This window comes from Schistocerca americana, chromosome 3 (genome assembly GCF_021461395.2).
Source record: "Schistocerca americana isolate TAMUIC-IGC-003095 chromosome 3, iqSchAmer2.1, whole genome shotgun sequence".
NCBI lineage: Eukaryota > Metazoa > Arthropoda > Insecta > Orthoptera > Acrididae > Schistocerca > Schistocerca americana.
In genome coordinates, this window is record NC_060121.1 from 649,912,083 (window position 1) to 649,931,155 (window position 19,073).

The 19,073-nt window shown below is 37.5% G+C and overlaps 1 protein-coding gene across 4 annotated transcripts in view; it reads right to left on the reverse strand.

Annotated features, from left to right (window-relative positions):
* LOC124607013 (translation factor GUF1 homolog, mitochondrial) overlaps positions 1-19,073 on the reverse strand; it is a 128,570-nt gene that overhangs the window by 75,990 nt on the left and 33,507 nt on the right. For all 4 annotated transcript variants that reach the window (XM_047139168.1, XM_047139170.1, XM_047139169.1 and 1 more), the window contains exon 3: positions 16,886-17,154. In XM_047139168.1, coding sequence (XP_046995124.1) covers positions 16,886-17,154 — 269 coding nt within the window. The remainder of the gene's footprint in view (positions 1-16,885; positions 17,155-19,073) is intronic.

Consider the following 19,073-nt stretch of genomic DNA (forward strand, 5'->3'; position numbering starts at 1 on the left):
AGTGGCAGTGTGAATAGGAGACAAAAATACGAAAGCAATGGTGTTTGCAGATAATTTAATGGTGTGGGGAAATTGAGAAAGTGAGACACAAGGAAGGCTAAGTATAAGGGAGGAAGTTGTGGGACATTATGTATTGAAATTTAATGCAAAGTATGAAGTGATGGTGTCAGTGAGGAATAAAATGAGAGTAGCAATGTATATATGTATTAGAGAACATGTACTAAAGAAAGTTTAAAGTTTTAAATACCTGGGGAGCATAACAGAAGACAGCAGGAGAAAAGATAAGCAAATTAGTGAAACAGGAAGACGAGCCTAAGAGCATAAGAAGCCTGGTATGGAGCAAAGGATGTACGACCAAAAAGCATTCTAATACTCACGTACCACAAGAAATGTGGGAAATATATAAAAGGCAGGTGAGCAAGATACAGGCACTTGAGATTAAATTTTCAAAGAAGCACGTTAGGGCTTACTGGAATGTATAGAGTACGAAATGAGACAGCGAGAAAGAGAAGCCCATGCAAGAGGCCATAGAAAACACAAGAATAAGTCTATATGAGCATGTTCCAAGAATGGAAACTGGCTGGATACTGAGACAGGCTGATGAAATGATAACTGGACGCAAGATACTCAGAGGAAGAGCAAGAGACAGATGGATTGTTAAGAGTGAATGAATGTGTGAAGAAGAGAGAAGACTGTGGGCAGACTGGAGAGAGAAGTGTGGCGAGAAGACAGAAAAACATGCAGAGGTTTATGTTTGATGCAGATCTGGCCAGGGAATGGAAACAGATGATGATGGTGAGGATTTAATGTGAAGAGAAAATGAATATCATTATAGTATTTGTTGATGCTATGGTTTACTCTGTTACCACCTGGAGATGTGGATTAGACACCTTACCTGACTTGTACATGTATGACTTGTGTGCGTGTGAGAGGTGTTTTCCCTGCATCTTACATGGGACTTAGTCCAATAACTTAATAGTAGCCAACAGTCTTCTTTTAAATGTGGCTGTCTACCACTCTACTCCTTCCCTATGTGGTGAGTAGCAATCTATCCTAATTCAAACTGTTGTTATTCCATCCTGAATTTTTCACTGTTTAATACCATAAATTCAACTACAAATATATTATACTGCAACAAGTTTGTGCATATCTTTATTAATGTATGCTCTGTGTCAATAATTCAAATGATCATAAGCAAGTCCTTAAAGGGAGAGGGCCAGGGAGGGGAGGGGGACGTTTTGCTCACTGTTTTTTAGTTTACAGTCCACAGAGTTTTTCAAAACTAGACAACGTTAACCACTTCTCTAAGGAAATGCCTACAGCTATGCCATAAAATACTTGTATGTAATACTAATATAAGATGTATGAAGGGTGTTCGATAAGTAACAGAAAACATTCTTTTTTTTGTGGCCAATTTCAGTTGAAAAAGTGCAGAATTTGTTGTGGGATATCAGACACTATTCCTACTTCAGCCCCTATAGGTTCATGAAGTTCTGATATGTGATGGCTCTACAGATAGCCTTTAAAATAGCAACTGTACTGGAGGTGCATTCCCAGCAGAGAGCTGTCATTGAGTTTGTTTCTTTTGTTGGAAAACCAGAGCATCACAGATATTCATATGCACTTGCAAAACATCTACAGAGACCTGGTAGTGAACAATAGCACAGTGAGTCACTGGGTAAGGTGAGAGCACCTCACGAAACTTCATTGTGGCTATTCTTCCTCAGCCACCCTACATCCCAGGTCTCGCATCTTCTGAATTCCAGTTGTTTAACCCAATGAAAGATGCACTCTGCAGGAAGCAGTACAGAGATTATGGGCAGGTTACTGACGCAGCAAGGTGTTGGCTCTGATGTCAATCAGTAGAGAGGTACCTTGCGGCATACAGGCCCTCCCAGTAAGGTGGCATAAGGGCATTGCATTGAATGGAGATTATGTTGAAAAACAGAGTTTTGTAGCCAAAAAGAGTGGGAAGTAATATAGTGTATTGGAATCCTGAATAAAACCAGGCAGCTCTCAGAAAAAAAAGTTGCATTACTTATTGAATGCCCCTTGTACATAACTCTACTTTTATCAAAATTGACATTCAGTTTAAAGTTCAATTCATAATATCATTTGGCACAACAGTATCAAATTTAGAGACTACTACAGCCACTGCCAAAAATTTTTGTCCTATGGAAATCATTATCAAGCGATATGTGGTATAAAAAAAAATAAAAAATCCAAGGACGTAGTGTCCCCTTATGACTGTTTTACAATGCTGTTGGGTAATTTCTGAACTACAGCTTCAAAGTTCTGATCTTCTACTTCAAAGCTCATACAACAATGCACTCTGCAACCAGCTGCTTTTCTTTAACTTGATCCCTTCAACAGAAACATCTCTTTGTCACCCATCCTACATTAACCAAAAACGTACATAGAACCTTATCAATCTTCAACTTTTTCCCAAACCATTATCTCCCACTAGCTTTACTCCCACCATAGCTAACTCCCTGGTTACTTCCTAAAAATTCTTAACCTCCAACCTGCCATTAATTTCCTTTCCCTTCTGAGTGTCCAACATCATAGCTAACCAAAGTCTAAAAAATGAATCGGGCCAGATTATTCCTATACCTGATAAATAACCTACCACTGCAGTCATGAACAGTGGAGAGTATGTGGCTGTCAGCCTTTCCCAGTTTTACAATTTCTGTGATTACAAATATTACCAATGTGATCCCATCTTACAAGTCCAGCATGGCCTCAAACTACTCCACAAAATATTGGGTCCACCTCGAAACCTACCACCTGGATATATCTCTCTCCTCACATTGGTACCCTCATGTTCTATCTGCTTCCCTGAAGAGTTTCAGAAACTCACCTCATATTCCTCCATACTGATCACCAATCACAGTATTTACAGTACCTAAACATAAAGGTCACTTAACTTGGTCGTACAGCATTTCAACCAACTGTTTACTGCTTCCATATCTAACAGGCTAACTGTTTCTTCCACAGCCATTTCACAATTACATTCCATTATCACAAAACTCTTTGCTTGTTACTATGTATACTACAATAGTGTCAATACTTGTGAAATCAACCAATGGTCTGGTTCTTGCTATCTCAGATTTTGAAAATTTTTTGTGGATTGATACTAGTAGTTGCTTACATTAAAAATGGTTTTGAGTTATTAATCTCTGAAATTTCCAAAATTGTGTGATCTCTGTCAGATTTTAAAACTTTAAAATGGCTCTATCTCTGAAACTATTTGACTTAAAGACCTAAAATTTGTACCATTTCACTCAGTTTCTTAGAAGCTTTAAAAATATGTACTATTTCACTATATTCATAAACATGCTGAATTACCTGAACCAAATTATTTAAATTCTTAAAATTTCAAAATCAGATTATTCTGTTAAAAAACTGTGTGTTAATTATACACTACTTTTCAATGTGGGTGTAAAAATTTCACGACGGTATTCCATCAAGAGCCCACCAAAATTAAGTTTATTTTACTAGACACTAGTATCCAGGTCACAGTTTGTAGAACTTTGGACTTGTTACTAAGTTGTAATGGAAAACTTAAATGGAAAAATCCAAATAAGGCTGCCAAGTCATTGTTATTTTTCATAATCAGTTTATTACATTATTAGAACTGTACATTTAAAGTTACATTTGGCTTTCCCATGTTAACTTTGAAAATATTTAAACATACACCATGTAAACATGCTCATACTTTGCTTAACTGAACCTTTATTTTACAAATACATTCGTATTACTCAATGTTATTAACCAAACAATGGTGTAGTCGTTACTGTTTTAAGGTGTGTTATTTGAGTGCCTTACAATGAGAAACTTTCTGCTCATCTTCAAGAAGAAAAATATTATACTGATCAATTTACAATCTTGTTAGTATCTAAGATTATATATTGCAGTCTTCTTGTAAATGGTGTAACCTAGTCTTTCCAAGCAATAATGACAGATTACTGGTATAACACATGTTCTTTTACAATACGATCTCTGGGACTTTTCAGAACTCTTCACCTGATACACTTTATGTTCTTCCAATAGCAGTTATGGGATGTAATTTGCTAAGTATGAAGATTTTTTTGAAACAGTCAATTTATTTGGTCTTCTTGGATATGAAAAAGAAAGAGCTGGTCCACTAGGGTGCATAAATAAAAAGTTTACATCTCCTTTTTTTTCATCTCTTGATAGCACCAGTCAATCCACCATTTGTTGTCATAAGCAGAAACAACAACCATATAACTGATCAAAAGGCATGCAATCTGCATCTAAATCCACTTCAAATTTATCAGCATCAAAATCATAAAAAATCAGAAACAAATTCTGCTTTAATTTTGGTTTTGCCTTTAGGAAAAAATACACAATATTGCTGAGACCCTGTGGCTGCTATAGTGACATAAAACCTTTTTGCCAAGCTCCTTTCTTCTGCAGCACACTCATCATATGTCACATAGAAAAAAGTAACTGATTAGATATTTGCCCTACCCACTCAAACAATTGGGAGTTAATATTTGGTTGCTGATAGGATTTTTCGGACTAGCTTTCACTGCAAGCCTTTTTTACTGTGCCATGAGCACCAACACACACACACTCCATTTGCAACAAGGTGACATAAGTTGGGAATGGTCTTTCAATTTTTACTTTGTGCAGATGTGCCATGAATGAAGTAATATCTTTTTTTTTTTTTTTTTTTTTTTTTTTTTTTTTTTTTTTTTTTCCCCCCCCCAAATTGGGAAGAAAATCATGTTCAATAAACTTTACAAGATATTTTTGGAACACAAGTATGAGTACTGTGTTGTGTGTCAAACTGAGATAAACACAAAACTTATGTAGGCATGAATATTTTTTTTGCTATTTCGATTTTTTGTCTCATAATAAACAAGACATAAGCGCACTGTGACCATAGAATTATTCCAATGAAAACTTGGATTTCATTTTGAAGCACAAAGGAATAATTTTTGACAAAATCACATAAAACATTAGCCTCATTCTACATTAGATTGTTGTTTCGTAATAAATTCATGTCATTTTAGATGTGTTTGCTGTATACAAAAATCTTGCACAAATTCCTCAGTTGATTTGGTTACAGTTTGCAACATGCAGCAACCAACAGTAAACCACTGCTTGTAAGTTATGTTTTCCATCATTTCCTCTTTGAGTGCAGAATTTAAGGCATCTTGATAAAAGCTTGCATCAGGGCAGTAACCATATTTGTTTATGAAGCATAAATTATTTGGTGGATTGCCCCAAATTTGGACATACATTGTCTGTATGTGAAAACTGAGATGTCGTATACTGATATGGTGACACTGCTCAAGTTTGCTCCAGCTCTCATTAATTTCATATTTTGATGAGCTGTAAAAATGCATAAAGTGTATGTTCCACTGGCTCCAGTTATAATACAATGTTCTGGCCCTAATTCAGCAAATTCTGAGAATTCAATTTGAGCCTGTGGGTATTTTGATTTAAAAAGTTTGTAAATTTCTCTTAGGTTTCCTAAAATTAATTCATTTTGAACATGCACAGCCCTGGTATCACCATCTTTTCCCATGGAAATGAAATCCTCTTTGCCAGACATTTGTCTGCTAGTATCACCATTACAATAAAACACTATCACTAACACAGCAGTTTTTGCAGACAAGGACTGTTCTTGCTCAGGATCAGGAATAAACTGTATGTCCTTTTCTTCCACCAATTTTTTTGTCTTTCTTGCAGTGTGACTGCTTACTCCAAACTCTTTTTCTATATGAGTAACTTTTGTATATGGATGTCGACACCAAAAATTTTTCACTTTTACTGAAAATGTGAAGTTTGTTACTAAAACAATCAATCATTTCTGCTTGTGGATCATTACAGCCACATACTTTTTGATTTTCATGCATTTATTTTTTGATTTTCACTCATTTCTCTCTAAAAGGTTGCACTTAATTTGCATGTAATTCTTTTGGCTTTATCTTTGTAATATTTCATTAGACTGGTACATTAATTTTTTGTTACTGGGGATTCCTCTACTGACATCAAAGAGGCATTCAACAAATGCAAGCTTTCTTCAACATCCATAAACTCAGGGTCATCAGATGCATTACAACTTTGCTGCACCTCTCTGTACACCCACTCTCAGGCGTACTCAGGATTGAAAAGTGATGTGAGCTTGTAATTATTATATGGTACTCAGGTTTAGAAAAATACACTGTTTCGGTTTATTAGTTCATTGGGATTACACGGGAAGGATTGCCAAGGGGATGAGAGAAAATAACTGCAGTTCCCCTAGACCCATCTCAAAAGAGAAGGGGAATATTCAAAGGTAAAGGAACTAAGGCATTTAGTATCTGCTCTAGGCAGCAGCTCAGAATAGAAAAGAATGATGTTTTTTGATCATGGTTCTGACAGCCTGCAGTCTCATAAGTCGGGTGATACAGTTATATGATTTTATTGACAAGGTGGCTTTGCTGATGCTGATTCAGCCTGATCCATCACAAACTGGCTGCCAATTGTTATCACATCAGTTGAGAGGCAATGGATGAAAAGGCAGCCTCTTTGTAAAATTTAAATAATCAAAATTACTAGTGTTCAGGGCCTGGGAAGCACCTTGTACATTTCCATGAGATTCTTTGCTTTCAGTTATAAGCAGTTCAGTTCCTCTGTCTTTATACAGGGTGAGGCATTAAGGGATAGGCGTTCTTTTGTTAAATAATTATAATAATAATAATATTACTACTTGTGCTTCAAAAAATTATTTACAGAATAATACTCAAATGACATTGCCATTTTAAAAAGTTAATGCTTGGAAACAATGTATTCCATGTGATGGCCATTTCCAATGGCGCATTTCTCAACCCACTTTCAGAAATTGCTTCCACTTTCACCAACATTGCTCTGTCAATCTGAACGACTTTCACATGAACTGGTTCCTTCAGTTCTTCAAGTGTACGTGGTTTATGCTTGTATATACAACTTGAGGTAACCCCACAAAAAGTAGTCACATATGGGCAGGTCTGGGGAATGAGGAAGCCAACTAATGTCACCAAAACGGGAAATGACATGAACATGAAAAAAAGTATGAATAGCTTTCATTGACATTCCTGCTGTGTGAGCTGTGGCTCCATCCTGCTGAAACCAAACTTGCTGGATAGGAATATGTTTCCTTCTTAGTTCAGGTACGAAGAATTCAGTAATCATCAGCCTATAATGTTCCCAAGTTACAGTTATAGTTTTCCTGTTATCGTCTTAGAAAAGTATGGACCAATAACATCTTTACTGGTTACAGCACACCACACAGTCACCTTGGGACAATGTAATGGTCTCTCATTTATTAGTTTTTGATTTTCGGCCATTTTGTAGGGATGAAATCCTAGATCAATATGCAAAATATGCTTTACTGAACTGAGGCACAATTCAGCAAAATGTCTCCTAGCATATTGACCAGACTTTGGAGTATGGCTCACTGAACCCTTCCAACATTTTCTGCAGTTTGTACTGAGCCAAGAGACCCTGGCAGTTTTCTATTCAGCACTGTTCCTTGTAAAAGAAATGATTCAGCCTAATGTAAAATGGTGTTATGAGTGGGAACACTACCATGTCTTGCAAGATTGAAATGGTGATGAAACTCATGCTGAGCTGAAATGATAGCCTCAGTATTATACACAAAACTATCATAAGCAAACACACGATGTTGCAAAGTCCTCCTGTCCATGTTGTTGTTGTGGTCTTCAGTCCTGAGACTGGTTTGATGCAGCTCTCCATGATACTCTATCCTGTGTAAGCTTCTTCAACTCCCAGTACTTACTGCAACCTACATCCTTCTGAATCTGCTTAGTGTATTCATCTTTTGGTCTCCCTCTATGATTTTTACCCTCCACGCTGCCCTCCAATGCTAAACTTGTTATCCCCTGATGCCTCAGAACATGTCCTACCAACTGGTCCCTTCTTCTTGTCAAGTTGTGCCACAAACTCCTCTTCTCCCCAATTCTATTCAATACCTCCTCATTAGTTATGTGATCTACCCATCTCATCTTCAGCATTCTTCTGTAGCACCACATTTTGACAGCTTCTATTCTCTTCTTGTCCAAACTATTTATCGTCGATGTTTCACTTCCAGACATGGCTACACTCGATACAAATACTTTCAGAAACGACTTCCTGACACTTAAATCTATACTCGATGTTAACAAATTTCTCTTCTTCAGAAACGCTTTCCTTGCCATTGCCAGTCTACATTTTATATCCTCTCTACTTTGACCATCATCAGTTATTTTGCTCCCCAAATAGAAAACTCCTTTACTACTTTAAGTATCTGATTTCCTATCTAATTCCCTCAGAATCACCTGACTTAAATCGACTACATTCCACTATCCTCATTTTGCTTTTGTTGATGTTCATCTTATACCCTCCTTTCAAGACACTGTCCATTCTGTTCAACTGCTCTTCCAAGTCCATTGCTATCTCTGACAGAATTACAATGTCATCTGCGAACCTCAAAGTTTTTATTTCTTCTCCATGGATTTTAATACCTACTCCGAATTTTTCTTTTGTTTCCTTTACTGCTTCCCTTTCGTGCCCCTTGACTCTTATAACTGCCATTATGTTTCTGCAGAAATTGTAAATAGCCTTTCGCTTCCTGTATTTTACCCCTGCCACCTTTAGAATTTGAAAGAGAGTATTCCAGTCAACATTGTCAAAAGCTTTCTCTAACTCTACAAATGCTAGAAACATAGGTTTGCCTTTCCTTAATCTTTCTTTTAAGATAAGTCGTAAGGTCAGTATTGCCTCACGTGTTCCAACATTCCTACGGAATCCAAACTGATCTTCCCCGAGGTCGGCTACTACCAGTTTTTCCATTTGTCTGTAAACAATTCGCGTTAGTATTTTGCAGCTGTGACTTGTTGTTGTTGTTGTTGTTGTGGTCTTCAGTCTGAGACTGGTTTGATGCAGCTCTCCATGCTGCTCTATCCTGTGCAAGCTTTTTCATCTCCCAGTACCTACTGCAACCTACATCCTTCTGAATCTGCTTAGTGTATTCATCTCTTGGTCTCCCTCTACGATTTTTACCCTCCACGCTGCCCTCCAATACTAAATTGGTGATCCCTTGATGCCTCAGAACATGTCCTACCAACCGACCCCTTCTTCTGGCCAAGTTGTGCCACAAACTTCTCTTCTCCCCAATCCTATTCAATACTTCCTCATTAGTTATGTGATCTACCCATCTAATCTTCAGCATTCTTCTGTAGCACCACATTTCGAAAGCTTCTATTCTCTTCTTGTCCAAACTATTTATCGTCCATGTTTCACTTCCATACATGGCTACACTCCATACAAATATTTTCAGAAATGACTTCCTGACACTTAAATCAATACTGGATGTTAACAAATTTCTCTTCTTCAGAAACGCTTTCCTTGCCATTGCCAGTCTACATTTTATATCCTCTCTACTTCGACCATCATCAGTTATTTTGCTCCCCAAATAGCAAAACTCCTTTACTACTTTAAGTGCCTCATTTCCTAATCTAATTCCCTCAGCATCACCCGACTTAATTAGACTACATTCCATTATCCTTGTTTTGCTTTTGTTGATGTTCATCTTATATCCTCCTTTCAAGACACTGTCCATTCCATTCAACTGCTCTTCCAAGTCCTTTGCTGTCTCTGACAGAATTACAATGTCATCGGCGAACCTCAAAGTTTTTATTTCTTCTCCATGAATTTTAATACCTACTCCGAATTTTTCTTTTGTTTCCTTTACTGCTTGCTCAATATACAGATTGAACAACATCGGGGAGAGGCTACAACCCTGTCTTACTCCCTTCCCAACCACTGCTTCCCTTTCATGTCCCTCAACTCTTATAACTGCCATCTGGTTTCTGTACAAATTGTAAATAGCCTTTCGCTCCCTGTATTTTACCCCTGCCACCTTTAGAATTTGAAAGAGAGTATTCCAGTCAACATTGTCAAAAGCTTTCTCTAAGTCTACAAATGCTAGAAACGTAGGTTTGCCTTTCCTTAATCTTTCTTCTAAGATAAGTCGTAAGGTCAGTATTGCCTCACGTGTTCCAGTGTTTCTACGGAATCCAAACTGATCTTCCCCGAGGTTGGCTTCTACTAGTTTTTCCATTCGTCTGTAAAGAATTCGTGTTAGTATTTTGCAGCTGTGACTTATTAAGCTGATAGTTCGGTAATTTTCACATCTGTCAACACCTGCTTTCTTTGGGATTGGAATTATTATGTTCTTCTTGAAGTCTGAGGGTATTTCGCCTGTTTCATACATCTTGCTCACCAGATGGTAGAGTTTTGTCAGGACTGGCTCTCCCACAGCCGTCAGTAGTTCCAATGGAATATTGTCTACTCCGGGGGCCTTGTTTCGACTCAGGTCTTTCAGTTCTCTGTCAAACTCTTCACGCAGTATCATATCTCCCATTTCATCTTCATCTACATCCTCTTCCATTTCCTTAATATTGTCCTCAAGTACATCGCTATGACTTATTAAACTAATAGTTCGGTAATTTTCACATCTGTCAACACCTGCTTTCTTTGGGATTGGAATTATTATAGTCTTCTTGAAGTCTGAGTGTATTTTACCTGTCTCATACATCTTGCTCACCAGATGGTAGAGTTTTGTCAGGACTGGCTCTCCCAAGGCCATCAGAAGTTCTAATGTAATGTTGTCTACTCCCGGGGCCTTGTTTCGACTCAGGTCTTTCAGCGCTCTGTCAAACTCTTAACGCAGTATCATATCTCCCATTTCATCTTCATCTACATCCTTTTCCATTTCCATAATATTGTCCTCAAGTACATCGCCCTTGTATAGACCCTCTATATACTCCTTTCACCTTTCTGCTTTCCCTTCTTTGCTTAGAACTGGGTTTGCTCTGAGCTCTTGATATTCACACAAGTGGCTCTCTTTTCTCCACAGGTCTCTTTAATTTTCCTGTAGGCAGTATCTATCTTGCCCCTAGTGAGATAAGCCTCTACATCCTTACATTTGTCCTCTAGCCATCCCTGCTTAGCCATTTTGCACTTCCTGTCCATCTCATTTTTGAGATGTTTGTATTCCTTTTTGCCTGCTTCATTTACTGCATTTTTATATTTTCTCCTTTCATCAATTAAATTCAATATTTCTTCTGTTACCCAAGGACTTCTATTAGCCCTCATCTTTCTACCTACTTGATCCTCTGCTGCCTTCACTACTTCATCCCTCAGAGCTACCCATTCTTCTTTTACTGTATATCTTTCCCCCATTCCTGTCAATTGTTCCCTTATGCTCTCCCTGAAACTCTGTACAACCTCTGGTTCATTTAGTTTATCCAGGTCCCATCTCTTTAAATTCCCACCTTTTTGCAGTTTCTTCAGTTTTAATCTACAGTTCATAGCCAATAGATTGTGGTCAGAGTCCACATCTGCCCCTGGAAATGTCTTACAATTTAAAACCTGGTTACTAAATCTCTGTCTTACCATTATATAATCTATCTGATACCTTCTAGTATCTCCAGGATTCTTCCATGTATACAACCTTCTTTTACGATTCTTGAACCAAGTGTTAGCTATGATTAAGTTGATCTTGACTAAACAAAATGGCAGCAGCTACCAAACACGTGACCACATCAGTCCCCCCTCCCCCCCCCCCCCCCCTCTATTATCTAAGCCTGAATACTATCGTTCTAAAAACTCCTGTCCTTTCTGCCTCACTCTGTGTAACTTCAGTCTACATGAAGTGCATATAATAGAAAGAAACATTCCACATGGGAAAAATATATTAAAAAACAAAGATGATGTGACTTATCAAACGAGAAAGTGCTGGTAGATAGACACAATAAAAAAAACACACAAACACACACACAAATTTCAAGCTTTCGCAACCCACGGTTGCTACATCAGGAAAGAGCGAAGGAGAGGGAAAGACGAAAGGATATGGGTTTTAAGGGAGAGGGCAAGGAGTCATTCCAATCCCGTGAGCAGAAAGACTTACCTTAGGGGGGAAAAGGGGACAGGTATATACTTGCGACACACACACACACACACACACAGACATATCCATCCGCACATATACAGACACAAGCAGACACATGTGTCTATCTACCAGCACTTTCTCGTTTGGTAAGTCACAGCAGCTTTGTTTTTTAATATGTATATTTTTTAAGTTATATAAAAAGAAAATGACAAAATCTCTTACATTATTTTGGTCAATTGTTATACTGCAGGATTTAGTACATTGTCAAATTATAAACTGAGTTAGTAACTTTTTACCAGTCATGATATCTTTGTACCATTTACAACTTTTATTTTGAGTGGCTGCTGCTACACCTGCTTGTATTATTTTGTAACTAATTAACAGTTTTATTACCTCTGTGGTTCCTAGTTAGTATTTCAGTTGTCTTTCCACCTTCTTACAGCCTCTCAAGTTTGTGATTATCCTCTAATAGCACTAGCTGTGAAGGGAGCTTCTAGTGACAGTGATTTAAACTGAATAATGCCAGGTCTATGCAAATATCTTGATATTTCAAAGTAATTGGTAAATAACAAAGAATTCTGGAATACCTAAATGTACCCAGAGCATTAGATATAGGAAAATACTATGTTTTTTAAGGCTTGTCTAAAGATACCCTAAAAGACAGTGTCACTTTGTACCAGTATAAAAATAGAAATTTTACTCTAATACAGCATAGTTAGCATGCACTTTGCACTTTGTCAAGCACTCAGTAACTATAAATGTTCAAATGTGTGTGAATTCCTAAGTGACCAAACTGCTGATGTCATTGGTCCCTATCAGTAACTACAGATGTAAAATGTTACAATGTCTGTTGTGACGTGCAACTTATTTTGTGTCCAGTATTTTCAAAAAATGGAAAAAAGTTACCCAAATTGACTGTACACAGCATTTAATTTTAACTTTAATTTTGTGAGGCAGCCTACAACAGTTGTGGTACAGTTGGCAAAGCAAACTGTAGTAAAATAAAATTTATTTCAAAATGTTGCCACTGAATACCATCATGAAATTAAGCATATTCATTAACAACTGACAAATTTTTTTCAACACAAGAAAATTTCCAGTTTTGAAATTTTAAAAAATTAAGAAAGCTTGTTTGGGAAAAATCTAGAATATTTATGAATATGGTCAAGTAGTAAACATTTTAAAACCTTACAAGTAACTAAAGGAAAAGGTACAAATCTAGGTCTGTAAGTCAAATAGTTTTGGAGATAGGGCCACTTTGAGGTTTCACGTGTTAAAATCACATAATTTTGGAACCTTTAAAAATTAATAACTCTAAAAGTTCAAAAAAACTTCAATTTTGGATTTTATCTTATCTTATAGTCTTGCAATAGCGTTCTCGCTTCCCGCGCATGGGGTCTCAGGTTCGATTCCCAGCGGGGTCAGGGATTTTCCTTGCCTCGAGATGACTGGGTGTTGTTGTATCATCTTCATCATCATCATTCATCCCCATTAGGGTCGGAGGAAGGCAATGGAAAACCACCTCCGCTACGACCTTGCCCAGTCGGCGGTGCGGGTCTCCCGCACCGTTCCCTACATTCCTCGGAGTATAGGGCCTCATCACATCTTATTTTGATACGCAGAATAAAATGACGAAAATAACAAAATTCTAAATCATCAAGTTTCAATTTTTTATTGGTTGATTTCACACAGAATGAGCCAAGAGACATTCAGTAATTAGACAGACAAACATATATAGTGAAGGCAACACCTAATGCAAGGGACTGAAACTTTTACATTAGCTAGCAATCTTGCAAAATGTGTTAGTAATTTGTTTGATTAATATTTACATAAACATAATATCTAAGGAATTAGTTACGATGGTGTGTCCACTTGAAGGAAGTACTTTTGAAGAGCAGAATTTTATGATACAAGTTTTACTTCCAGAACATAATTATCAAAAATATTGTCTTGAGTGAACAAATGATACAGCAATCATTGCATGAAATGTGCAAGTTTTTATGCAAGGTTGGAATGTTTAAAAGTGGCTAAAAAAACTGTGAGTGTTAACCACCATCCCTTGTGTCCGGTAGCAATATCAGCCTCATACTAATCGACTAATCATCCTAGAACACCAACAAATTACAGTTGAACATTGCTGAAAATAAGTGTTGAAACAACTCATTCCATCATTCAAAACAAAATGAACTATTGTAAGACTTGTCCACAGTTGTTTTACAGGGAGCTTACTTTTCATCAAAAAGAACAAAGATTTTGCAACGCACAAAGCTCAAAAATTGTTTCCTTAGTGATGGGACAAAAGCACAGAAGTTGGTGGGAATTATGCGGAAAAAAAAGACAAAATATTTTATTGATTTAATAAAGCATTTCTGTTGCACAGTTATCCTTCCGTTTAGTACTTGAATGGTCCTTGTATGCGTCTGTATACCTCCAACCCTAGATGCATGACCTTGTATCACAGAACACTACCTCATATAAAATCCTCCTTCCTAATGCACTTGGCTAGCCACATTCTAAGTTATAATTATTTCTCCTTCGGAGGTCAAATCTAAACAATACCTGCACAAAAGTCATACATGCATGGGATCCTCCTATGCCAACCTTCTTAATGGAACAAGTAGTGTAATTCATGCCACTCACGTGTAATCTTCACATCTCGTCTGGTTCATATACACTGATGACATTTTCAAAACCTGGATCCATTACAAAAATCCTCTCCGTCTTCCCTGCTGAACTTCTTCAGAGATAAATAGCAACCAACAATGGGTATTGATACCAGGTAGATATTAATCTCTGCCAGCAAGAGCTGACATTTGTCACCTGCTCAGAACAGCAGGCAACACTCATGCCATACCACAAGGGCAGATCAGGTGACTGTAAGCTGTCCTACTTAAGCTTGGCCCATATGCTTCATGAAACCATAACAGTGTCTAACTTAAACCCAGCCAACCACCTTGCCTATGGATCCTACAACAACTCACCTGCCTCATCAGACTCTGGACTGGAATACCCAATGGACTTGGTGCACTTCATCACTACACCAACTTTCACCTGCCCACAGTCTCTTCTGGTATGCCACAAGTGTGTCATGAAATAACATCCACAAGAATCTGCCCATTCCATGGATCTGGTTGTAAGCCCGTTCAATGATTTTACTTTTTGTGTTATATAAAGTACAAAACTGTACTGGAGGATGGAATAACCTATTCTTAAATACACCCCTTCTAGTCCATCTCAGATCATTGAGCTCTCTCGAATATGGTTTCATAAAAACCTCAACCACATCAAATTCATTAACCACCACATCAGTAGGTACTTTCTGACAACTATTGCCTGTACCACATCAAAGCCCCACCCCCATTGCCTTGGAGCCACATCTCCATCAGAAAGGAGAAGTTGTCAAATGTACTAATAATATTCCCAGAATCTTCTCGCCATCCATAAACAGTTATCCAATGCAAATTTTTCCACAGTTCTGATACACTTTCCTGACGTGCACTACTTTTCTCGCCTAATATTATCCATGTCTCAAAAACTCAATCGCATACTTTACCAGGGCTTTAACTATCTCTCTTCATGCTAATTTCCCCAAAATTCTAGCCTTACACCTCAAAACAATGAACCATTATCCACCAAAGTGTACAACAGCAAAGTTAATTCTTATGAAACTTTTCCTCCCAACCCCATGGGTTGTTTCACTGGGGATAACCAAGATGCAAGGGTTGTCTTATAAAACATTCACTAGCTCCTACTGCTGTCCTGCCTCAAGGGTTTTTTTATTCTATAAGAGCTATGTTAGCCATGTCATCTATCAGATGTACTGAAAAATTTTTGTGTATTTTTTAGTATAGAAATGATGATCAACCAGCTACCTGCCCACTTCAACAATCTCTGCCAAACTGTAGCTAATGGCAAACTTAACCCTTTTGTTGCTGAAAATATGGACCATCCCTACACTAATGATGTCAACTCCCATTTTAATACCCATGTCATATTTATCCTCTCCTCCAGCACTACCTCCTCTGACTGGCCCAGGTGGTAATTGTGCTCCAGCATACACTCTGTTCCCACAATTCTATATGATCCGAGACTCTGCTATTCCCCTACACAGTCCCTTGTCCCACAAACTGCTGTCGGGTTTTAACCCCCTCTGCCCAATTTTCTCTAATATTTACATTACACTATAGGCTATTTCTTTTTACTCTCACTTTCAGTTTTGTTATCACCAATAATCCATAGTACCACCTCTGCTGCTTAGAGCCACTGGTTTCCCCCAATTTCTATCTTCTGATATTTTCTTATATCTTCTTTGGCCCACTCAAACTCACTGTTACACTACTTTCCACTCACTCCTCCCTCATCCTTATAGTATTTCATCAATAGCCAGTACCGCCAGCTCCATACATGTGGTGGCTGCCTATTATTTGTGTGTGTGTGTGTGTGTGTGTGTGTGTGTGTGTGTGTGTGTGTGCAGGGGGGAGGGGAAGGGTGTAGAGGAGGGAGGGCATGTGGGTGTGTAATAAATGAGGAAAAAGAAGAAAGTTTGAGAGCTAGTACCTATCTGATGATTATATTGTCTATACATTGGCCACATTTCACAATGTGTCAGCACATTGCTACTTGCTTCCCCTGTGGAAATAAATGTTTAAAGTGACAGACAATGAGAATTTATGATTATAATAGTAGATGATGTACTCGAGTGATATGTGATAAAGGCTTGAATTCTATTTATTCTGGAAACTAAATTTACATCAGTTGATAAATTGTGGAAAAAATCTTGTAGCTATGTTTTATGTGCCATATGAGAATCACTTGTTATTTTGGTACCTGGATAGCTTTCACTTTTCATGAAACTTAATTATCAATGTTCTAAACAAAGGCCCTGACTTTATACAGAAATATAAAGATAACCAATTCTGAATGAAAAGAACTTACAGCACAGGCACCTGTTCTTCTTGTGGTCTTAAAAGTCCAAGACTTTTTACAGTATACACTTTTTTAGTGTGGACAGATTGAATTTCATCTCCAATCTTCAGGCTTCCATCTCTTATGTACATCAAAATTATTGTTCCTCTGTACCTATCATACCAGCTGTCATAAATCAATGCTCTAAATGGAGCTTTTCTGTCCACTTTTGGAGGTGGTACTCTTTCTATAACAGCATGAATTAGTTCTTTGACGCCAGTGCCAAACTTTGCAGACACCTGAAAAACAAGAGAGACATGATAATACCATACTTCAACAGTTTGATGCCTGCACTTGGTTCATTGCATTGTACCCGTACTTTGTGTACACTTTCCTTGTGCCTTTAGTTCAATAAATGTAACATGCACCATGTCACAGCAATGGTGATGAATCAACTCAAAACATGGATGTCATGGGCAAGTCAATTACTGGAATTCCAGTAGAAGTAGATGACTGCTCCAGAAGAATGTCAACACCAGCACCACCACCACCACCAACAACAACAACAACAAAAGCTCAAGAGGGGTGAGACAGCAGCAACAAATGTTAGCAGTGTCATCACGTACATCCTCAATAACACCTATAGTTCCACAAATCCTGCCATTTCAGGGTAGCACTGATGACTAGGAAATGTACCTGCATCCACTACAACAAAATTTTGGCACTTTCAAGTTAAGTGATGCTGATCTTCGTAAATCATTCTTGTTCTCTTAGTCATCAGAGGACATAGTGTGTCTTCTAAGGTAATTAAACCCCCCTGATGACCCTTTGAGTTATCATTCTCCATGATCTATGGACTGCTTTCAGATCAATATATTTACAAATCACCCACACTTTTTTGGATTAGAATCTCAGTTGTATTATTATTACAATCTAAATTGTATTGTGACTGGGTGTCAGGTCTTAAAGGTTTGAGTGTAGTGTTTGCAATTTTGTATGTGTAAATTAACAATGTAAATAACTGTATGTTGATTTCCTAATCACACACCGGGTTATTTGCTATGTACCTGACAAAAAGGTGCATACTCAGACACGCATTTTCGGATCAGTCTTTGGAGGAAGTTCTCAGATTGTGCAAAGATTCAAATTTTTGCAATAGACTGAAAAGCACTGGAAAACACAATCCAAAGTTATGCCCTGTGCATGATTACAAAATAGACAAACAATTTCCCTCATGTGTTGCTCAGACTCAGAATTTTTCTCTGGCAATTCTAATCACATTTCAGTGACACACACTCACCAAGTTTTGCTATTGTTTTGTTGTGAGTGTTATGTATGGCTCCCAACCACCCACACCATCAGCATACTACATGGTTTGAAATCTGTTTCAATTGTGAGAAACGTGGTCATATTAGCAAGTATTCATAATCCTTGTACTTCTTTTGTGTCCAAGAAGCTGTACAATAGTGATTCAGTACATAAAACCAAAATTTTAGTAAACCCTTAAATGGGCAATTCACAGCAACTATTAACATATTTATAAATACTAGACAAAATAAAAGTATTTCAAGTGGACACATGATCTTCTGCATCACTTACCAATCAGAATTCGTACATAGCTATTGGATACCTCCATTATAACCATTTGTTATGGAAATTATGATATGTAGTGGGTATGAATTATGAGTAAGAGGAATATTTCAAGCTGACGTTCCATGTATGAATGTGGCTACACAAATTTCCAATTTGACTTAGCTTACTGAACACTGACAATATTTTTGGGCTAAATGTTTTCAATTAACAAGAAAATCCAGATAGTGAGCTATGACAACTGTGTGAAGTGGAGTTTTCATAGTAACAGGTCAAAGACTTTGATAAGAAATATATCCACCTTTCTTTAGAAAAAGCATCAGAAGTTTGAAAAACATATTATATGATTTCAATCAAGTTATCTATGAAATACTTCCTTTATTTCTTATTTTTCAGTGTAGAATCATCCTCTGGGTATGTTGTCAGTAATTATCTGAGCCCTACCAACTGTAGTTGACAGCTTGCAAAGCACTACTGTATAAGCCCATTTGATTGTTTGTTGTGAGCAACGAAGTTCTGCAGAGCCGAGAGAACTCTGCAGACCAGTAAAGTCCTAGAACAAGTCTGATGTAGATAGTATGAAAGAAATAATGCTTATGAAACCTTTGTCCATGGCACTATAAATTAA